A 22977-nucleotide genomic window follows, 5' to 3' on the forward strand; every position below is an offset into this window, starting at 1 on the left:
AGGTGTAACCAGGTAAAGTGTAAGGGTAAGGTGTAAGCAGGTAAAGTGTAAGTGTAAGGTGTAACCAGGTAAAGTGTAAGTGGAAGGTGTAAGCAGGTAAAGTGTAAGTGTAAGGTGTAACCAGGTAAAGTGTAAGTGTAAGGTGTAACCAGGTAAAGTGTAAGGGTAAGGTGTAAGCAGGTAAAGTGTAAGTGTAAGGTGTAACCAGGTAAAGTGTAAGTGTAAGGTGTGAGCAGGTAAAGTGTAAGTGTAAGGTGTAACCAGGTAAAGTGTAAGGGTAAGGTGTAAGCAGGTAAAGTGTAAGTGTAAGGTGTGAGCAGGTAAAGTGTAAGTGTAAGGTGTAACCAGGTAAAGTGTAAGTGTAAGGTGTAACCAGGTAAAGTGTAAGTGTAAGGTGTAACCAGGTAAAGTGTAAGTGTAAGGTGTAACCAGGTAAAGTGTAAGGGTAAGGTGTAAGCAGGTAAAGTGTAAGTGTAAGGTGTAACCAGGTAAAGTGTAAGGGTAAGGTGTAACCAGGTAAAGTGTAAGTGTAAGGTGTAAGCAGGTAAAGTGTAAGTGTAAGGTATGAGCAGGTAAAGTGTAAGTGTAAGGTGTAACCAGGTAAAGTGTAAGGGTAAGGTGTAAGCAGGTAAAGTCTAAGTGTAAGGTGTAGCAGGGATAAGGGGAAGAGTTAAAGGTAAGTCAAGGGGGAGGAGGTGAGGGTACCTGTGCGCTCAGGGTTTCCAGAGGACTCTCCACACCGGGAAAGGTTAACAATGGAAGACCACGGTAGTCATCTTTTTTCTGTTTGGCCGCTACACTGTGGACGCCTTTGAAGTTGTTAAGCACACATGTGCCCTGTAAAGTAACACAATAGTAATGCAGTGGAATATGGCCACAACGTTATTCATGTCCTTGTCACACATTTAGGGGCACCCCCTATGATATCCATAGCAAGTTTGGGTAAACCAAATTAATCAGTTTCAGATGTGAAGTTATAAAATCTCGATACAAGGATTTCTGTCTTTGTTTTTTTAGAGAAACACACATGCAACGACTTTCAACAACGGAGACATTTATTCATGGCGAAATGTCTCACAACGATATAGTAAATGAATAAATAAATGAATAGATGGAAAATCAGAATCAAATAGATAAATGAAATGATCCCTTTCGACTGGCAAACCAGAGCTTATCGTTTATTTTGGTGACAGTATTAAAGGGTACGTGATTTTCAGACCTACCAAAGAAGACGAGACACTATGAACTGACCAAACCCTTTCTAAGTTGGTATTAAAGGGTACGTGATTTTCAGACCTACCAAAGAAGACGAGACACTATGAACTGACCAAACCCTTTCTAAGATGGTATTAAAGGGTACATGATTTTCAGACCTACCAAAGAAGGCGAGAAACTATGAACTGACCAAACCCTTTCTAAGATGGTATTAAAGGGTACGTGATTTTCAGACCTACCAAAGAAGGCGAGACACTATGAACTGACCAAACCCTTTCTAAGTTGGTATTAAAGGGTACGTGATTTTCAGACCTACCAAAGAAGACGAGACACTATGAACTGACCAAACCCTTTCTAAGTTGGTATTAAAGGGTACGTGATTTTCAGACCTACCAAAGAAGACGAGACACTATGAACTGACCAAACCCTTTCTAAGATGGTATTAAAGGGTACATGATTTTCAGACCTACCAAAGAAGGCGAGAAACTATGAACTGACCAAACCCTTTCTAAGATGGTATTAAAGGGTACGTGATTTTCAGACCTACCAAAGAAGGCGAGACACTATGAACTGACCAAACCCTTTCTAAGATGGTATTAAAGGGTACATGATTTTCAGACCTACCAAAGAAGGCGAGACACTATGAACTGACCAAACCCTTTCTAAGATGGTATTAAAGGGTACGTGATTTTCAGACCTACCAAAGAAGACGAGACACTATGAACTGACCAAACCCTTTCTAAGATGGTATTAAAGGGTACATGATTTTCAGACCTACCAAAGAAGGCGAGAAACTATGAACTGACCAAACCCTTTCTAAGATGGTATTAAAGGGTACGTGATTTTCAGACCTACCAAAGAAGGCGAGACACTATGAACTGACCAAACCCTTTCTAAGATGGTATTAAAGGGTACATGATTGTCAGACCTACCAAAGAAGGCGAGACACTATGAACTGACCAAACCCTTTCTAAGATGGCATTAAAGGGTACGTGATTTTCAGACCTACCAAAGAAGACGAGACACTATGAACTGACCAAACCCTTTCTAAGATGGTGTTAAAGGGTACGTGATTTTCAGACCTACCAAAGAAGGCGAGACACTATGAACTGACCAAACCCTTTCTAAGATGGTATTAAAGGGTACGTGATTTTCAGACCTACCAAAGAAGGCGAGACACTATGAACTGACCAAACCCTTTCTAAGATGGTATTAAAGGGTACATGATTTTCAGACCTACCAAAGAAGGCGAGACACTATGAACTGACCAAACCCTTTCTAAGATGGTATTAAAGGGTACGTGATTTTCAGACCTACCAAAGAAGGCGAGACACTATGAACTGACCAAACCCTTTCTAAGATGGTATTAAAGGGTACGTGATTTTCAGACCTACCAAAGAAGGCGAGACACTATGAACTGACCAAACCCTTTCTAAGATGGTATTAAAGGGTACGTGATTTTCAGACCTACCAAAGAAGGCGAGACACTATGAACTGACCAAACCCTTTCTAAGATGGTATTAAAGGGTACATGATTTTCAGACCTACCAAAGAAGGCGAGACACTATGAACTGACCAAACCCTTTCTAAGATGGTATTAAAGGGTACGTGATTTTCAGACCTACCAAAAAAGACGAGACACTATGAACTGACCAAGGAGAACTACTGGTCATCAGAGGTCATAAGTGCATTTTCTCTCTAAACAAGCATCTAAGAGCAAAGCCAGTGCTACAGTAAAAGCACAAGAAAGAGATTTGTTCCTAATGAGTGAATACAATAAGTGGTAAGAACAAGTAACAGGGTAGTAGTTCTTGAAGAGGTGAGTTTTCACCCTGCCCCGAAAGATGGGCAGGACTCCGCTGTCCTGACATCAGTGGGGAGTTCAGTCCACTACTGTGGGGCCAGGACAGAACAGAGCCGGGACCGGGTCGATCGGCAGCAGGGACCTCTGAGCGACGGGGCAACCAGGCGTCCCGAGGCAGCAGAGCCAAGTGGTGGGGCGGGGGTGTAGGGCTTGACCATGGCCTGGAGATGGGAAGGAGCTGTTGTGATCACGCGAGACCTGGCTAACTCGGCTGAGAGGAGGTACAGAACCGAGGATCGCTTCAAGAAGATGTAAATAACAAAAATGCTGAGCTTAGCACAGCTTTGTAAAATAAAGGGAAAAAGTGCAAAAATAGCACGTATAAAAAGAAGTGGAAATAAGATAAAAGCTTAAAAAACACTCTAAAAAAGACTGTGGGGGGGCGTAGAAACAGGAAACTCAGAAAAAAATTGAAAGAGCTTAAGAAACCCTAGAAAAAATTCTTGCTTTGGGCGTTCCATGGGGGGGTGGGGGGGGCGGATGGTTTTCCGCCATGCATCGCGATCCGCCTCCTCATTGGTTTTCATTGTGTGATTTTAGGAGAGCGGGTTATCTAATTAGACTATACGCACCAACACGCAGCCAGCTGAAACAGCATGGTCAGTGGTTCTAGACACGGATTTAGACATGGGAAGTATAGTACAGCGTACTCACCAGACAACACATGATTACACAGTACTCATTGTACCACATTAAATACTGACCCAAAACGGCATCTGTCTAAACTAGCTCCAGAGATGACATAGTGAGGCACTAAAGTGCTTTAAGAATAAAAATACGGTCTTGTATCAGAATCACAATCATGTTTATTGGCCATGTAGGTTTGCACTACATAGAATGTGACTCTGGTGTCGTGGCTCTCTCAGTGTACTGAACATAGAATAACAACACTACAACACAACAACCTGCACATACATACACAAGGAGGACTGACTTACACAAGTGAAATAAGAGGTGATAAGGTGCAGTGGTGCACAGGATATAGCAGAGATGCTGAAACACATGTTAGCAGCTTACTGACATACATGCCTGAGGTACATGTACATGACAGAGTGTACCAGTATAAGTACAATGTACAGTACAGTATATACAACATGTACAGTACTTACAACATGGTTGGATTTATTGACACTGTTAAGCATTCTTTTGAAATGACAGCCCGCAGAAAGAACTACTAAACCTCTTCTTTGGCCTTCCTCTTCTCCTCTTCCCTGGCAGCTCCATGTTCAGCATCCTTCTCCCAGTATACCCAGCATCTCTCCTCCACACATGTCCAAACCATCTCCATCTTGTCTCTCTTGATTTGTCTCCAAACTGTCCAACCTGAGCTGTCCCTCTAATATACTCGTTCCTAATCCTGTCCTTCTTCATCACTCCCAATGAAACTCTTATCATCTTCATCTCTGCCACCTCCAGCTCCTCCTCCTGTCTTTTCATCAGTGCCACTGTCTCCAAACCATACAACATAGCTGGTCTCACTACCATCTTGTAAACCTTCCCTTTAACTCTTGCTGGTACCCTTCTGCCACACATCACTCCTGACACACTTCTCCACCCACTCCACCCTGCCTGCACTCTCTTCTTCACCTCTCTCCTGCACTCCCCGTTACTTTGGACAGTTGAACCCAAGTATTTAAACTCATACGCCCTTGTCTCTACTCCTTGCATCTCTACTCCTTCGTCTCTACTCCTTGCATCCGCACCATTCCACTGTCCTCCCTCCTCCCTCTAATCCACGCATAGGTATTCAGTCTTGATCCTACTGGCTTTCATTCCTCTTCTCTCCAGTGCATACCTCCACCTCTCCAGGTTCTCCTCAACCTGCACCCTACTCTCGCTACAGATCACAATGTCATCCACAAACATTATAGTCCACGGAGACTCCTGCCTGGTCCCGTCCGTCAACCCGTCCATCACCATTGCAAGCACCAAAGGGCTCAGAGTCTGTCCTTGATTTAATGCCGCCTCCAGCTTGAACCCATCTGTCATTCCAACCGCTAACCTCACCATTGTCACACATCCCTCATACATATCCTGCACCACTCCTACATACTTCTCTGCAACTCCCGACTTCCTCATACCCAGACTTCCTGAGCCCGCAGAAAGAAAACATTTATTATATCTGGTTGTTTTGGGGTACAGTGCTCTGTAGCACCTATCAGAGGGGAGGGGTTGGACCAGGTTGTGACCAGGGTGTGATTGTTCCACAGTGATATTGCCTGCCCGTTTCCTGAGTCTGGAAGTGTATAAGTCCTGAATGGAGGGCAGGCTGGCACCAATAATTTTCTCTGCAGACTTAACTGTCAATTGTAGTCTGTCCCTATCCTGTTTGGTGGCTGAACCAGCAGAGAACAGACTGGATTATTGAAATATAGAACTGAATCAACAGTTCCAGAAGCAAGTTGAACTTTCTGAGCTGGCAGAGATTGTACATCCTCTGTTGGCCATTTTTGATGATTGTGTCTATCTTGGATGCCCACCTTAGGTTAGGAGATTGTGGAACCCATGATAATGAATATGGCGAGGGGGGGTAGTGTTTGGGGGCTAATTCTGAAGTCCACTGTCATCTCCACTGTTTTGAGCGTGTTCAGCTCCAGGTTGTTATGGCTGCACCAGAGGGCCAGCTGTTCAACCTCCCGTCTATATGCAGACTCCTCACCATCCTGGATAAGTCCAGTGATGGTTGTGTCATCCGCAAACTTCAGGAGTTTAACAGATGGGTCACCTGAGGTGCAGTTATTTGTGTAGAGAGGGAAGAGTAGAGGAGAGAGCAAACATCCCTGGGGGGGGGGCAGTGCTGATTGTCCGGTAGCTGGAAGTGATTTACCCCAGCCTCACCAGCTTTCTTCTGTCTGTTAGGAAGTTTTAGTCCACTGGCAGAAGGGGGCTGGGACAGTGAGCTGGGTGAATTTGGAGTGGAGGATATCTAGGACGATGGTGTTGAACGCTGAGCTGAAGTCCACAAACAGGACCTTAGGGACACGCAAGATACTGGAGGATGTAATTCAATCCCTGTTAAAATGATAAGTTGTATGGACCTGTATGCATCATTATTGCTGCTCTGTATAAACGACTTAACACATTGAATATTTTTGTCACTGGACTCTCCACAGTTTTAACCATCTTTAGTACAATGTCTCCAAATACAATCCTAATGGAGGATTTAAATGTTCATTTTGATAAGACTGACAATATGTTAAATTAAGATTTTAAAGCAATGTTATATTGCTTTGATCTAACGCCATATGTCAACTTTACAACCCACACCAAGGGTCCTATTCCTTACGTAGTTTGCTCTTCCAGCATCGCACCATCTAAAATCACCTCTGCTGAACTGCCCATCTCTTACCATAAATCTGTTCAACACCAACCTACTGCTCAGTAAATCAAGGGTGCATCACATCATATCATACTGCAACATTAGGTACACTATATGTTCAAAAGTATTGGGGCACCTGGCCATTACACCTACAGGAGCTTTCATGATATCCCATTCTGAATCCATAGGCATTAATATGGAGTTGGTCCCCTTTGCAGCTATAACAGCTTCCACTCTTCTGGGAAGGCTTTCCACAAGATTTTGGAATGTGTCTGTGGGAGTGTTTGCCCATTCATCCAGAAGAGCATCTGTGAGGTCAGGCACTGATGTTGGATGAAAAGACCTGGGCATCTTCCGGCATTATCGTATCCATTTCCACTGCTACACTGATGATACACAGCTTTATGTGTCCACTAAGCCCACTTCCGCTCTCCCCTCCAGCGCCCTCACTGCTTGTCTCCATGATATACAGATATAGTATATGACTAACAATCATCTGCAGATCAACAGTAGTAAAACTGAGCTACTCCTCATTGGCACTAAATTCAATTCAATTCAATTCAATTTATTTTCATTAAAAACAACGTGCAGCACATGTTAAAAATTAAATGAGGGCTGTGGCTTCACCAAACAGTGCAAGACAGACACAGACAAACACAGCAAACACAGTATAAGATATACACACATGAAGACCAAAAGCTAAAGATAAGTTAAAAAGAGCAAGGGTACAAAATATTTAAAAATATCTACAGACATTCAGTGGGTAGCCAGGTTCAGGTGGGCAACAGCTAGTGGAAAGAAGCTGTTTTTGAGCCTGGTAGTGCGGGCTCTGAGGCTCCTGTAGCGCCTCCCAGAGCACAGGGGGGAGAACAGTCCATGGTTGGGGTGGGTGGGATCTCTGCTGATGCTCAGACCCCTTCGAAGGCAGCATTTGTGATAAATGTCTTTTATGTCTGGGAGCTGGGTACCGGTGATATGCTGGGCCGCCTTGATGAGCTTTTTGGTCTACTGAGGTGCAGTTTCTGTACCACACTGAGATGCAGCTGAGATGCATTGCAAATTGGCAAAGTGCAGTGCAAATTGGCAATACACTCTCAAAAACTTATATTTGCTCACTCCCCATTGCTGGAGCCACCATACCTCTCTCTGCTCAGGCTAAGAGCCTTGGTGTTATCCTAGATAGTACCCTTTCCTTTCCCAGTTATATAAACAATGTCTCAACATTCTCCAGACTACCCCCTTCTTTAACACAACACTCCACAAAGTCTTAGTCAATGCTTTGGTCATATCATGTGTTGACTACTGCAATGTCATCCTGCAGGCATCCCCAACAAACTTATTCATCGACTTCAACTCATCCAGAATTCTGCAGCATGGATTATTACTCTTTCAAAGTCCACTGACCATGTCTCTCTCCTGCTGATTCAATTACACTGGCTTCCTGTGTCACAATAGATTAATTTTAAAATTTTATTACTAACATTCAAAGCTCTTCATAATCTATACCCTGCTTATCTCACAGACCTCCTTTAGACTTACACTGCATGGGGCGTCCACGTGGCGTTGCAGTCTATTCCGTTGCCTACTAACACAGGGATCGCCGGTTCAAATCACCGTGTAACCACCGGCTTAGTCTGGCATCCCTACAGACACAATTGGCCGTGTCTGCGGGTGGGAAGCCGGATGTGGGTATGTGTCCTGCATTTTCGAGTGAAGTGTTCATGTTAATTTGTTTAATCACGCAAGCCTCGCTCTTGAGACCGAATTCGCCTCAAGGTCACCAAATATGACAGGAAACCAACTTCATTTTCACACCTCTGCAGCATACTGGTGAGTAAGAACTGGTGTGAGTTTACATGAACGGCTGTTATTTACATCCTAACGCACCCCCCCCCACCCACCCACCCACCACCACCACCACCACCATTCTGCTGCCCTGTTCCCCCATCATCCTCTGAACGCCTGCTGGGGGTGGTACCATCATCCCCATTGAGAAATACTGCTGTACAATATCACACAAATACTAAAAATTGTCACAGATACTCTACAACATCACACAGCTGAGGTCTGAAAAGCCTTATAATTCCCTGATTGGATGGTGGAACAACTGGAGCAACAGGTGAATGTAACAAACATCAACCATACTTGTGGTTCCTTAGGATGTAATTGAGAGCTAATCCCCCCAAAACGTTCCTTACCAGAAACAGGGCCACGGCCGACCCCAGCACAAACCCAGCCACCACGTCCGAGCAGTGGTTGCGGTACTCGGAGACGCGATTGAGGCCCGTCAGGAAGGCGGAGCAGAGTGTGGCTAAACAGAGCGCTGGTTTGGCCAGGCGGCTGGACTTGGTCCGGACAGTGCTGGTAATGTACATCTGGAAAAAGAAGAGGAGGAAGGGCAATGAGGGGGAGGTGAAAGATGGAGCGTGAGGAAGTGTTAGATTCCACCAGTGGCTCTGACACAAGGTGCTTCTCCGTGCCGCTAATGTGCACAAAAAATCAGCCACTGGCCTTATTGGTGTTTTTTTTCTTTTCTTTTTTTTGGTTTATGGGTTTTTTGGTGAGGTAAAATTTCATTTCAAATCCGAATCAGACTCATATTTATTGGTCAAATATGTCTGCACATCCAAGGAATCTGATTCCGGTTTAGTGGCTTCCAACGTACTTACACAGAGTCAACGTATTCTCATGAAACGGTTCGTGTGATATCGTACGAAAAGTTATGCACAATTTTCCGTGGCTATACCAACGAATGTCCCACGACACGAGCAATTCAGAGCGCCTGTGCACCCCTCTGCAGTGCAGAGCAGCTTCCCTCCACTACAGGTAAGGCTGCGTGTTGAAACTGGGAATTCAGATAGCTGGTTTGTCATGAAACCAGTCGGTTTTGTCAACAACAAAAACAGCGTTTGAAAAATCTGACTGATCAACGTTTTGCAGAGTAGCTTGTTACCAGCTTCACTTGTTAAGATTCTGTAAGGTTTGGTGATCTGTAACATAGCTAGCATAGCTAGGCTAATGATAATGCTTTTCTGGTTTACAGATAATGTTAACCAGTTCTTACTGAAGGGTTAGAGTTATCAAACCTCATTTTAATGGCCAGACTATTATAAAATGTTGCATTTTCCACTGAGAATAAAAGAAACGTCCGCCATTTTTTGTTTTCACAACAGCCAGCGCCTAGGTCACGTGATCATAGCCTGGCCCATGATTACGCAGGTTACATACACATTTTAGTGCATTACTTTTCGTATGTTTTACTATGACCAGGGAATGTGAGAACAGCCTGACAGAGTAACAATACAGCAGTCTTCAGGAATATATACAAGGGGTGACTATATACAGGCGGAACCGTTTCTTTGAACTGGAAACAGGTATACATAGTACGAAGAAGTGAAGGGTGCTGAGATAAATATTAAAAAATACTTAACATACATATGGTTGGTGGATTTTCTTACATACAATATACAGCCTGTTCAGATATATAGTAGTGAGTGAAATATACTGCACATTTGTATTTTAGACTGAAATAAATATATATAGTCTGTAGGTACAGTATGTATTATCGTGTTCCAGAGTTATTGCACAGTGTCACGGTGAGTTAACTCTTCATAAGTGTGATGGCGAGGGGGAAGAAACTGTTCCTGTGTCTGGTGATTTTGGTGTAAAATGTTCTATAGAGGGTGTCCGGGTGGCTTAGCGGTCTATACCGTTGCCTACCAACACGGGGGTCTCCGGTTCGAATCCCCGTGTTACCCCCAGCTTGGTCGGGCGTCCCTACAGACACAATTGGCCGAGTCTGCGGGTGGGAAGCCGGATGTGGGTATGTGTACTGGCCGCTGCACTAGCGCCTTCTCTGGTCGGTCGGGGCGCCTGTTTGGGGGGGGGAGGACTGGGGGAATAGCGTGATCCTCCCACGCACTACGTCCCCCTGGGGAAACTCCTCACTGTCAGGTGAAAAGAAGCGGCTGGTGACTACACACATATTGAAGGAAGCATGTGGTGGTCTGCAGCCCTCTCCGGATCAGCAGAGGGGGTGGAGCAGCAAACAGGATGGCTAAGAAGAGTGAGGTAATTGGCCAAGTACAATTGGGGAGAAAAATGAGGGAAAAATAAAAAAAAAAACGTTTTCTATAGTGCCTACCAAAGTGGAGAAGTTGGAACAGGTTGTGTCCAGGGTGTGAGGGGTCTGCAGTGATTTTCCCTGCCCGTTTCCCGATTCTGGAGGTGTAAAGGTCGTGGATGGTAGGCAGGTTGGCACCAATAATCTTTTCTGCAGACCTGACTGTTCGTTGGAGTCTGTTCCTGTCCTCGGTAAGACCAAGGAGATGGTGGTGGACTACCGATGGAGCAAGAAGGGGACCCCTGATCCCATCACCATCCAGGGAGAGAAGGTGGCAATAATGAACACCTACAAGTTCCTGGGAGTACAAATTAATCACAAACTGGACTGGTCGGATAATGTTGAGGCCCTCTACAAGAAGAGTCAGAGCAGGCTGTACTTCCCGAGGAGGCTCAGGTCATTCAACGTGTGGAGCAGGCTGCTGAGGATGTTCTCCCAATCTGTAGTAGCCAGTGTCCTATTCTTTGCCATGGCCTGTCGGGGAGGGGGAACCAACGTGAGGGATACCAGCAAACTGAACAAGCTGGTGAAGAAGGCTAGCTCAGTAGTTGGGGTTGACCTGGATGACCTGGAGGTGGTGGCAGAGGGCAGGATGAGGAGGAAGATGGACGCCATCTTTATGAATCCTTCCCATCCCCTCCATGAGGAACTAATGGGGAGGAGGAGCTCATTTAGTCACAGACTCATTGCCCCCTGGGCCCCGGTAAACCACGAAACGTCTTTACCAGAGTTTTGTACCAACAGCCATCAGGCTCCATAACAAGCCTGTAGGAGCCCAATATCTCATAATGGTTGATAATTAATGTTTTAATTAGTAATTTGAATAATTAGTTTAAATACTTATTTTTTACACATTATAAACTTTATCTAACTGCTTTCTTTTCGTGTGTATTAAGCTTGCTGTGTAGTCTTAAATAGGTGCATGTCACTTTAAGAACTGGAGAAGCATGTTCCTGGGTTAACGCGCTCTAGTGAGGGGAAGTGTAGTGGAATTGCTAGTAGCCTAGATGGAAGAGTGGAGCCACACGGTTTTCTGATGGTGCATAGCCTATGTGTATCCATGCTTTGTGCATACATGTATTAGGTCAGGATAAAAGTTATTATTTCATGGATGCAATTCATTCCAGTGCTTCCTCAGCGCGCCTCAAGGCTGAGGTAGAGAGAGCCACATTACTTGCAAAGGCTGCTGCTCTCAAGCAGAAGCAAGATCTTGAACATCAGGAAGCTGAGTTGAAGGCCAAAAGGGAAGCATTAGAACGTCAAACTGCTCTTGCTGCCTCTGACGCTAAAATCAAAGTATTAGAACATTTTGAAACTGAGCGCTTATCCCAAGTAAGTCCTACATGTCGAATGGCTATTGAATCTGGAGTTCTACCACTACATGCGGAGCCAATCGTCAACACAGAAAACGGAGGTGAAGAATTCAGGCACTTTGTCCCCAGCCCACCGGTGTAGGTCAGTCTAGTAACTTTATTGCAGATGATCATGCAGTGGAAACGCTCTGCAGTGTCATGACACGCCAGAATAGCATTACAGAGTAGATGATGAAGCAGCAAAAAATGATGATCTTGCCACCGTTAGACATCCCTATCTTCAGCGGTGATCTACAATCTTTTCGTAAAAGCCTTTGAGCATGGAGCAGAATCCCGCACCGAAAGTTATAAGGACCATCTGCACTTCTTAGAGCAGTTCACTATTGGTCAACCTAAAGAGTTGATAAAAAGTTGTCTTCATATGAAGTCAGATGTACAGTGGCTTGCAAAAGTATTCATACCCCTTGAGCTTTTCCACATTTTGTCACGTTACGACCACAAACATAAATATATTTTATAGGAATTTTATGTGAAAGACCAACACAAAGTGGCCCACAACTGTGAAGTACAAGGAAAATTACACATGATTTTACATTTTTTTACAAATAAAAAAATGAGAAGTGCGGTGTGCAAAAGTATTCAGCCCTCTTTTCTCTGAGTGCAACCAATTGCCTTCAGAAGTCGCCTGATGATTGCTGAATGATCGAATGTTGACCTAATGACTAAATAGAGTCAACCTGTGTGTAATCTAATCTCAGGACAAATACAACTGTTCTGTGACGGCCTCAGATGTTTGTTAAGAGATTATTGGGGAGCAAACAGCATCATGAAGTCCAAGGAACACACCAGACAGGTCAGGGATAAAGTTGTGGAGAAGTTTAAAGCAGGGTTAGGCTATAAAAAGATTTCCCAAGCTTTGAACATCTCGCGGAGCACCGTTCAATCCATTATCCGGAAATGGAAAGAGTATGGCACAACTGCAAACCTACCAAGACACGGCCGTCCACCTAAACTTACAGGCCGAACAAGGAGAGCACTGATCAGAGATGCAGCCAAGAGGCCCATGGTGACTCTGGACGAACTGCAGAGATCCACAGCTCAGGTGGGGGAATCTGTCCACAGGACAACTATTGGTCCTGCACTGCACAAATCTGGCCTTTATGGGACAGTGGCAAGAAGAAAGCCATTGTTAAAAGAAAACCATAAGAAGCCCCTGTTGCAGTTTGCCAGAAGCCACGTGGGGGACACAGCAAACATGTGGAAGAAGGTGCTCTGGTCAGATGAGACCAAAATTGAACTTTTTGGCCTAAATGCAAAACGCTACGTGTGGCGGAAAACTAACACCGCACATCACTCTGAACACACCATCCCCACTGTCAAACATGGTGGTGGCAGCATCATGCTCTGGGGGTGCTTCTCTTCAGCAGGGACAGGGAAGATGGTCAGAGTTGATGGGAAGATGGATGGAGCCAAATACAGGGCAATCTTGGAAGAAAACCTGTTGGAGTCTGCAAAAGACTTGAGACTGAGGTGGAGGTTCACCTTACAGCAGGACAACGACCCTAAACATAAAGCCCGGGCTACAATGGAATGGTTTAAAACAAAACATATTCATGTGTTAGAATGGCCCAGTCAAAGTCCAGACCTAAATCCAATTGAGAATCTGTGGCAAGATCTGAAAACTGCCGTTCACAAACGCTCTCCATCTAATCTGACTGAGCTTGAGCTGTTTTGCAAAGAAGAATGGGCAAACATTTCAGTCTAGATGTGCAAAGCTGGTAGAGACGTACCCCAAAAGATTTGCAGCTGTATTTGCAGCAAAAGGCGGTTCCACAGAGTATTGACTCAGGGGGGCTGAATACTTTTGCACACTGCACTTTTCAGTTTTTTATTTGTAATTTTTTTTTGAAATCATGTATAATTTTCTTTGTACTTCACAATTGTGTGCCACTTTGTGTTGGTCTTTCACATAAAATTCTAATAAAATATATTTATGTTTGTGGTCGAAACGTGACAAAATGTGGAAAAGTTCAAGGGGTATGAATACTTTTGCTAGCCACTGTAGGTTATTGCAGGGTTTAACAGCTGCTCAAAGAGCATTGTGGGAATGATTAGAAGATTGCTGTAGCCTTCAAGAACAAGGTCTTGAGCTGGACACTTATCACGCCAGAGGATGGAGAAGCTTTAAATGCCTTTTCACTCTTTCTAACGGCATGCTGTAATACCATGACTGAAGTGAGTTACATGGAAGAACTGGATCATGTTGTGAACTTACAGGCTATCGTAGCAAAGCTTCCATACAAGCTACGTGAAAGGTGGAGAGCTGTTGTGTGTAGTGTACAGGAGCAATGCGACAACAGAGTCGGGTTTAAAGTTCTGGTCCAGTTCATAAACAAACGTTCCAACATTGCACTTCATCCAGTCGTTGGCGATATAAAGGACGGCACAACTGCTAAAGGATCCACAATTAAATAAGATGATCATAGAGCACAGAAAAGAAGTGGAATCGAAGTCGTTCACCACAAGCGCTATACTATTGGATTGTGAAATGAAAGATACAGTGCAAACAGAACACACAAATCCCCTCACACCTACGACAAGGACATGTCTCTTCTGTAAGGGTGAACACACCACAGAGACATGTAGTAAACTAAAAGAAAAGCCACACAAAGACAAGTTGAAATTCTTGAGAGGGAAAGGACTGTTTTTGTCGCTTGAAGCATGGTCACATGAGCAAAGTCTGCAAAATAAAGGTGAGCTGTCAGGTGGGTTCCTTAGCTCATCCCACACCGCTGCACACTAAGAAAAAGGGCACAGTTGCTGAGCCAAAGAGGAGGACTGATAACTGTGAAGGTCAAACAGTTTTGAGTGCATTTGTCTGTGCAGTCTGAGGGTTATGCGCTTACCGGGGCAGGAGAAGATGACTGCACAATCACAATAGCTCCTGTCCAAGTCAAAGCCAAGAAGGGAAGTGTGGTGGTGCAGACTTATGCTTTTCTGGACCCAGGGAGCTCTGCCACATTCTGTACAGAGGCACTGATGGATAAGTTAAAGCTCAGTGGAAGGAAGACTGACATACTGTGAACCATGAACAAAGATAAACCTGTATGTGCTTACATGGTGTCTGGCTTGGAGGTCAGCAGTTTTTCAGGCGACGAGTTCCTTGAACTTCCAGATGTCTTCATGCAAAGGTTCTAACCTGTAGGTAAAGAAAACATACCCCAGCAGAATGATCTTGAAAGGTGGTCTTACCTCAAAGAAATCTATCTCCCTCAAATTGAGGCCGACATGGGACTGCTCATTTGAGCAAATGTACCCAAAGCTATGGAGCCGTGGGAAGTGGTGAGCAGTGTTGGTAATGGACCATACGCTGTAAGACCCAAACTAGGTTGGACCGTGAATGGGCCCTTAAGGGAAATCTGCAGTCATGCAGATATGAGATAACCGATGACGACAACGGTGAATCATACGTCTGTGGCCTGTTTAGAGAACCTGTGGCTTCAGCAGTTCAAGATGGATTTCCCTGAGGGAGGAAAACGTGATGAAGCAGAGATGTCTAGAGACGGTCATCAGTTCATGGACATGGTCATGGAATCAGCTAAACTGGTGGGTGGTCATTACACCATATGTTTATATCTAAAGAGCAAAATGGTCAACATGCCAAATAATCGCAAGATAGCTGAACAGCGAGCACACAACTTACAGTGGAAGTTCATCAGGAATACACAGATTTTATGGAACAGTTTATTCAAAAGGGCTATGCAGTGAAGTTGTCCAATGAAGAATTGACACACAAGGAAGGGAAAGTGTGGCATATACCGCACCATGCAGTATACCACCCAGTGAAACAGAAACTGAGAGTTGTGTTCGAGTGCGCTGCATCCTTTCAGGGAACATCCTTAAATGAGCAGCTTCTTCAAGGTCCAAACCTAACCAGTAGTCTAATTGGCGTTGTAATCCGATTCAGACAAGAACCCGTTGCAACCATGGCAGATGTGGAAGCAATGTTCCACCAGGTTAGAGTGCCTGATGATGACTCTGATATACTCAGATTCCTTTGGTGGACAGGTGGTGACTATAACCAAGCCTTGACTGAGTACAAATTCACTGTACACTTGTTTGGGGCTACGTCTTCGCCTAGCTGTGCCAGTTTTGCTCTGAGAAAGTGTACTGAAGACCAGACTGGGCAGTTCAAAGCTGAAGTGGTAGAGACAGTGTTGCAGAATTTCTACGTGGATGACTGCCTGAAATCTATTGCTACAGATGAAGCAGCCATATCAATGTGTCAGGATCTGATCAAAATCTGTGCCAAGGGGGTTTTCGTCTCAACAAGCAACAGCCGGAAGGTACTCGCCTCCATTCCAAAGTCTGAACTGGCAGGAGAGATGAAGACCTTAGATCTGGACCAGGATGAACTTCCTCTGGAAAGAGCCCTTGGTCTCATATGGTGTGTTGAGTCAGACACATTTAAGTTTAAGATCACCATCAGAGATCGCCCTTTTACCAGAAGGGGACTGCTTCCCATTGTTGGTTCAGTCTACGATCCATTAGGCATTCTGGCACCAGTGGTTTTGCCAGCAAAGTCTACTCTGCAAGGCCTATGCAGACTGAAGATCTGATGGGATGACGACCTACCTGAACACCTTAAGAAGCGGTGATCTGACTGGTTAGCTGGCCTTCCAGCTTTCAATTGAATTCAATTCAATTTTATTGTCATTAAAAACAATGTGCAGGCACATGTTAAAAATGAAATGAGGGCTGTGGCTTCACCAAACAGTGCAAGACAGACACAGACAAACACAGCAAACACAGTATAAGATATACACACATGAAGACCAAAAGCTAAAAATAAGTTAAAAAAAGAGCTGGAGTACAAAATATTTAAAATATTTAAAAAATTAACACTTGGAACACTTCTCAGTTCCAAGATGTCTTAAACCTGAGTTTTGGAGTTCATGCATTCGCGCAATTACATCACTTTGCCGATGCAAGTGAAGACGTATATGGATCAGTCAGTTACCTTCTGTTGCGGAACATGGATAACAAGATGTATTGTGCATTTATGATGGGCAAATCTGGAGTGGCGCCTCTCAGGCAACCTACCATGGAGCTGACTGCTGTGACAGTAGCTGTGAAAATGGATGGTGTTTTGAGAAGAGAGCTACAACTGGATCTTGCAGAGTTGATCTTTTGGACTGACAGTACAGTGGTACTCAGGTATCTCCAGAATGAGACCACACGTTTCCGTACATTCGTCGCGAACAGAGTTTCAGCTATTCTGAAAGGCTCTGAAGTAGAACAGTGGAGACATGACACCACCGATAAGAATCCAGCCAACTGCGCCTCAAGATGGCAACAGGTGGAAGAATTCATGAATAACAAAGCTTGGGTGTCCGGTCCAGATTTCCTCTGTGATCCAGTTGGGTACTGGCCAATGATTCCAGTGAGCCATACAGAAATCACTTCAGAGGATCCTGAGATCAAAAGAGTCAAGGTAAATGACATAAAGGTAGAATAAAATATGACTCCATTCAAGAGACTGATTAACCAATTTTCATCATGGATGAAGCTGAGACGAAGTGTGGCCTGGTTCTTGAAGCTCAAAGCTTTACTTTTGGGGCTCTGTCGAACACGTAAACAGCTGCGTGCAGCCAATGGTCAACAGGTCCAGCTGACCCAAAGGGCTATTGATCGTTTTAAAGCAAGCTTTAAGCATACATGCATTTCAGTGGAAGACCTCAATGAAGCAGCGCTCGACATGATCAAATTCTGTCAGAAAGAGAAGTTCTCTGATGACATTTTAGCTTTGCTCAAGGGACAGAATGTGAAGTACAATAGCCACTTGTATAAGCTGTGCTGCAGGAGTGGTTGCTGTTTGGTAGTCTCCTACATCCTTGTCAGAACTCTAGCAGCAGCATACTGCAGGAGTGATAGCTGTTTGCTAGTCTTCTGCATCCTTGTCAGAACTCTAGCAGCAGCATACTGTAGGAGTGGTAGCTGTTTGATATTCTTCTGCATCCTTGTCAGAACTCTAGCAGCAGCGTGCTGCAGGAGTGGTAGCTGTTTGATAGCTTTTTTTGGGGCGAACAGAAAAAAAATTATTACATAGTAGTCCAATCAACTGGAGATAAAGGCATGGATGAGTTTTTGCCAAGTCTTATTTATACATTAATCCTCTTGTTTTTTGCTATGTATTTAAGATGTAATAAGCTGACTTTGTTAGTGTCTATATGTCGTTCTTATGTAAGCTTCATTGACAGGGATTCAAGGTGTGCAATAACTTTAAACCTCTCTCCACTAGGGCAAGAGACAGTGGTCTCACTTTTATCTTTGTCGATACCAGTATCGCAAATGCCTCCAATACTGCCTAAAATGCTGGATCTCGTATCGGCGAGTACGCGAATCTGTGCACCGATCTGATATCACGTAACTCGTTAGCCCCGAAATGGGATCAACTTTAAAGTAGTTTCGCCCAATAAATAATAATAATAATAGTTACTACTACTACTACTTTCGGCTACTGCCGTTAGGGGTCGCCACAGCAGGTCATCCGTTTCCATTTCTTCCTGTCCTCTGCATCTTCCTCCGTCACACCAGCCGCCTGCATGTCCTCCCTCATCACATCCATAAACCTCCTCTTCGGCCTTCCCCTTTTCCTCTTCCCTGGCAGCTCCATATTTAGCATCCTTCTCACAATATACCCAGCATCTCTCCTCCACACATGTCCAAACCATCTCAGTCTTGCCGCTCTTGCTTTGTCTCCAAACCGTCCAACTTGATCGTCCAACCGTCAACCGCCCAACTCCAAACAATCCAACTGATTATTATTATTATTATTATTATTGTTATATACAAATGTCTTTTAACTTCATGCCATAATACAACATAATAACCGGGCCCATTCCTTGGGCCTAGGGTTAGAATGAGGTAGAAGTCTCTTTGATGGATGGTGCCTTTCTTAGGATATGAGATGTTCCAAGTTGTGCGTGTCGCAGCCGTTAATTTAGTTTTTGGTAAATGCTTTTGCACTTGCGCTTATTCATTCAAATTAATTTATATTACCTAAGTGTAATATGTGAATGTGTTTACTACTGTATATTGTATATTATTGTTTTGTTATGGATTACGTTCACCTTTGCACACGCCCCCTGCTGGTTATGGGAGGGGGTGTTACGGCCCTAGTGCCGTGTGTATGTGTGTAAATTTACGTGTCCAGGTAACGTCCCTCCTCTTGTGGAGCTGCTGGTTAAACCCAGGTGATTCCAATCCCTGGTCAACTGGGTATATTACTTGGAGACGCCAAGCAGGGGGGCTATGGTTGGTAGCCAGAGGGTTTGGACACTAAGAGCCCTTTCACACTTATGTTGTTTAGTCCGGACTTTCAGACTTTCCAGAAAAGTCCAAACCAGATTGCCAGGTGTGAAACCTCTTGGACCAGGGTACAGGGATCAAAGACTCGGTCTTTGGTCCAAGCTCAGGAGGTAGTCTCGGTTCAGACCAAGGTTCACGAATGTCTAATGTGAAATCAAAGGTTCGGACTTTCGGATCAATCATAGGAAGTGATAAAACAAACACAAACAGTAACACCTAGCAACAGCGAGCGCACCTGGCAACAGCGAGCGCGCCTGGCAACAACGAGCGCCCCTGGCAACAACGAGCGCGCCTGGCGGCAACAACGAGCGCACCTGGCGGCAACAACGAGCCAAAAGTTCAAGTCAAGGTCCGCTGGTATGAAAGCAAAAGTTCTGAACCTAATGACTATAAAATAACAGATGTGAAAGCACCAGAACCAGACTCTGGGTCAGACCTTGGTTTGGACTTTCAAGTGTGAAAGGGACATAAATGTCTGGTGACCGAAGCGCAAAAAGACTTTTGACCACTATCGCAATTTAACGTCGTTTCATGCCATAAGTGGTCTTTTCGTTTCTTTATTATGATAACGCAGAAACAAGTTTGGAACTGTTTTTGAGTTTGTAAATAAACGTAATTAATTTTGAAGTGCTGAGTGGCAAAGGTTTTTTTTGGAAGTGAGTCAACACCGACCCAGTTTTCAGAGCCCGCGGCTTTTATCGTGGAAATGCCCACACAGTGCGATCCTCTGTAGTTCTTGTATTCTGATGTTACCCGGCGGGATCCGTTGGGTGTATTTCTCCATCCCTTTTTTTTTACAAGTCCCAGGGTTCCTATCACTACTGGTATAGTTGTGGGTTTTACAAGTCCCAGGGTTCCTATCACTACTGGTATTGTTGTGGTTTTTACAAGTCCCAGGGCTCCTATCACTACTGGTATAGTTCTGGGTTTTACAAGTCCCAGGGTTCCTATCACTACTGGTATAGTTCTGGGTTTTACAAGTCCCAGACCTCCTATCACTACTGGTATAGTTGTGGGTTTTACAAGTCCCGGAGCTCCTATCACTACTGGTATAGTTGTGGGTTTTACAAGTCCCAGGGCTCCTATCGATACTGGTATAGTTGTGGTTTTTACAAGTCGCAGAGCTCCTATCACTACTGGTATAGTTGTGGGTTTTACAAGACCCAGGGCTCCAATCACTACTGGTATAGTTGTGGTTTTTACAAGTCCCAGACCTCCTATCACTACTGGTATAGTTGTGGGTTTTACAAGTCCCAGGGCTCCCATGACTACTGGTATTGTTGTGGTTTTTACAAGTCCCTGGGCTCCTATCACTACTGGTATTGTTGTGGTTTTTACATGTCCCAGGGCTCCTATCACCACTGGTATTGTAGCGGTTTTTACAAGTCCCAGGGCTCCTATCACTACTGGTATTTTTTTTGGATTTTACAAGTCCCACGGTTCCTATCACTACTGGTATTGTAGCGGTTTTTACAAGTCCCAGGGCTCCTATCACTACTGGTATTGTTGCGGTTTTTACAAGTCCAAGGGCTTCTATCACTACTGGTATTGTTTTGGATTTTACAAGTCCCACGGCTCCTATCACTACTGGTATTGTTGCGGTTTTTACAAGTCCCAGGGCTCCTATCACTACTGTTATTGTTGTAGTTTTTACAAGTCCCAGGGCTCCCATCACTACTGGTATTGTTGTGGTTTTTACAAGTCCCAGGGCTCCTATCACTACTGGTAAAGTTGTGGTTTTTAGAAGTCCTAGGGCTCTTATCACTACTGGCATTGTTTTGGATTTTACAAGTCCCAGGGCTCATATCACTACTGGTATTGTAGCGGTTTTTACAAATCCCGGGGCTCCTATCACTACTGGTATTGTTGTAGTTTTTACAAGTCCCAGGGCTCCCATCACTACTGGCATTGTTGTGGTTTTTACAAGTCCCAGGGCTCCCATCACTACTGGTATTGTTGTGGTTTTAACAATTCCCAGCGCTCCCACCACTACTGGCATTGTTGTGGTTTTTACAAGTCCGAGGGCTCCTATCACTACTGGTATTGTTGCGGTTTTTACAATTCCCAGCGCTCCCACCACTACTGGCATTGTTGTGGTTTTTAAAAGTCCCAGGGCTCCTGTCACTACTGGTATTGTTGTGGTTTTTAAATGTCCCAGAGCTCTTATCACTACTGGTATTGTTGTGGTTTTTACAAGTCCCAGGGCTCCTATCACTATTGGTATTGCTGTGGTTTTTACAAGTCCCAGGGCTCCTATCACTACTAGTATTGTTGTGGTTTTTACAAGTCCCTGGGCTCCTATCACTACTGGTATTGTTGTGGTTTTTACATGTCCCAGGGCTCCTATCACCACTGGTATTGTAGCGGATTTTACAAGTCTCAGGGCTCCTATCACTACTGGTATTTTTTTGGATTTTACAAGTCCCACGGTTCCTATCACTACTGGTATAGTTGTGGGTTTTACAAGTCGCAGAGCTCCTATCACTACTGGTATAGTTGTGGGTTTTACAAGTCCCAGGGCTCCAATCACTACTGGTATAGTTGTGGTTTTTACAAGTCGCAGAGCTCCTATCACTACTGGTATAGTTGTGGGTTTTACAAGTCCCAGGGCTCCAATCACTACTGGTATAGTTGTGGTTTTTACAAGTCGCAGAGCTCCTATCACTACTGGTATAGTTGTGGGTTTTACAAGTCCCAGGGCTCCAATCACTACTGGTATAGTTGTGGTTTTTACAAGTCCCAGAGCTCCTATCACTACTGGTATAGTTGTGGGTTTTACAAGTCCCAGGGCTCCTATTACTAATGGTATAGTTGTGGTTTTTACAAGTCCCAGAGCTCCTATTACTACTGGTATAGTTGTGGGTTTTACAATTCCCAGGGTTCCTATCACTACTGGTATAGTTGTGGGTTTTACAAGTCCCAGGGCTCCTATCATTTATGGTATTGTTGTGGTTTTTACAAGTCCCAGGGCTCCTATCACTACTGGTATTGTTTTGGATTTTACAAGTCCCACGGCTCCTATCACTACTGGTATTGTTTTGGATTTTACAAGTCCAACGGCTCCTATCACTACTGGCATTGTAGCGGTTTTTACAAGTCCCAGGGCTCCTATCACTACTGGTGTTGTTGCGGTTTTTACAAGTCCCAGGGCTTCTATCACTACTGGTATTGTTGTAGTTTTTACAAGTACCAGGGCTCCTATCACTACTGGTATTGTTGTGTTTTATACAAGTCCCAGGGCTCCTATCACTACTGGTAATGTTGTGGTTTTTAGAAGTCCTAGGGCTCTTATCACTACTGGTATTGTTTTGGATTTTACAAGTCCCAGGGCTCATATCACTACTGGTATTGTAGCGGTTTTTACAAGTCCCGGGGCTCCTATCACTACTGGTATTGTTGTGGATTGTACAAGTCCCATGGCTCCTATCACTACTGGTATTGTTTTGGATTTTACAAGTCCCACGGCTCCTATCACTACTGGTATTGTAGCGGTTTTTACAAGTCCGAGGGCTCCTATCACTACTGGTGTTGTAGCGGTTTTTACAAGTCCCAGGGCTTCTATCACTACTGGTATTGTTGTAGTTTTTACAAGTATCAGGGCTCCTATCACTACTGGTAATGTTGTGGTTTTTAGAAGTCCTAGGGCTCTTATCACTACTGGTATTGTTTTGGATTTTACAAGTCCCAGGGCTCATATCACTACTGGTATTGTAGCGGTTTTTACAAGTCCCGGGGCTCCTATCACTACTGGTATTGTTGTGGTTTTTACAAG

At 44.4% G+C, this 22977-nt stretch overlaps 1 protein-coding gene across 1 annotated transcript in view; it reads right to left on the minus strand.

Annotated features, from left to right (window-relative positions):
- Positions 1–681: 681 nt before the first annotated feature.
- Positions 682–22977, minus strand: part of plppr1 (phospholipid phosphatase related 1) — an 80719-nt gene continuing 58423 nt past the window's right edge. Inside the window, exons 5-6 of the mRNA XM_056291153.1 lie at positions 8597–8773; positions 682–837 (exon numbers count right to left, since the gene is read on the minus strand). Of these exons, the coding sequence (XP_056147128.1) occupies positions 682–837; positions 8597–8773 (333 nt within the window). The remainder of the gene's footprint in view (positions 838–8596; positions 8774–22977) is intronic.

The sequence above is a fragment of the Lampris incognitus genome, chromosome 12, assembly GCF_029633865.1.
Source record: "Lampris incognitus isolate fLamInc1 chromosome 12, fLamInc1.hap2, whole genome shotgun sequence".
Lineage (NCBI taxonomy): Eukaryota > Metazoa > Chordata > Actinopteri > Lampriformes > Lampridae > Lampris > Lampris incognitus.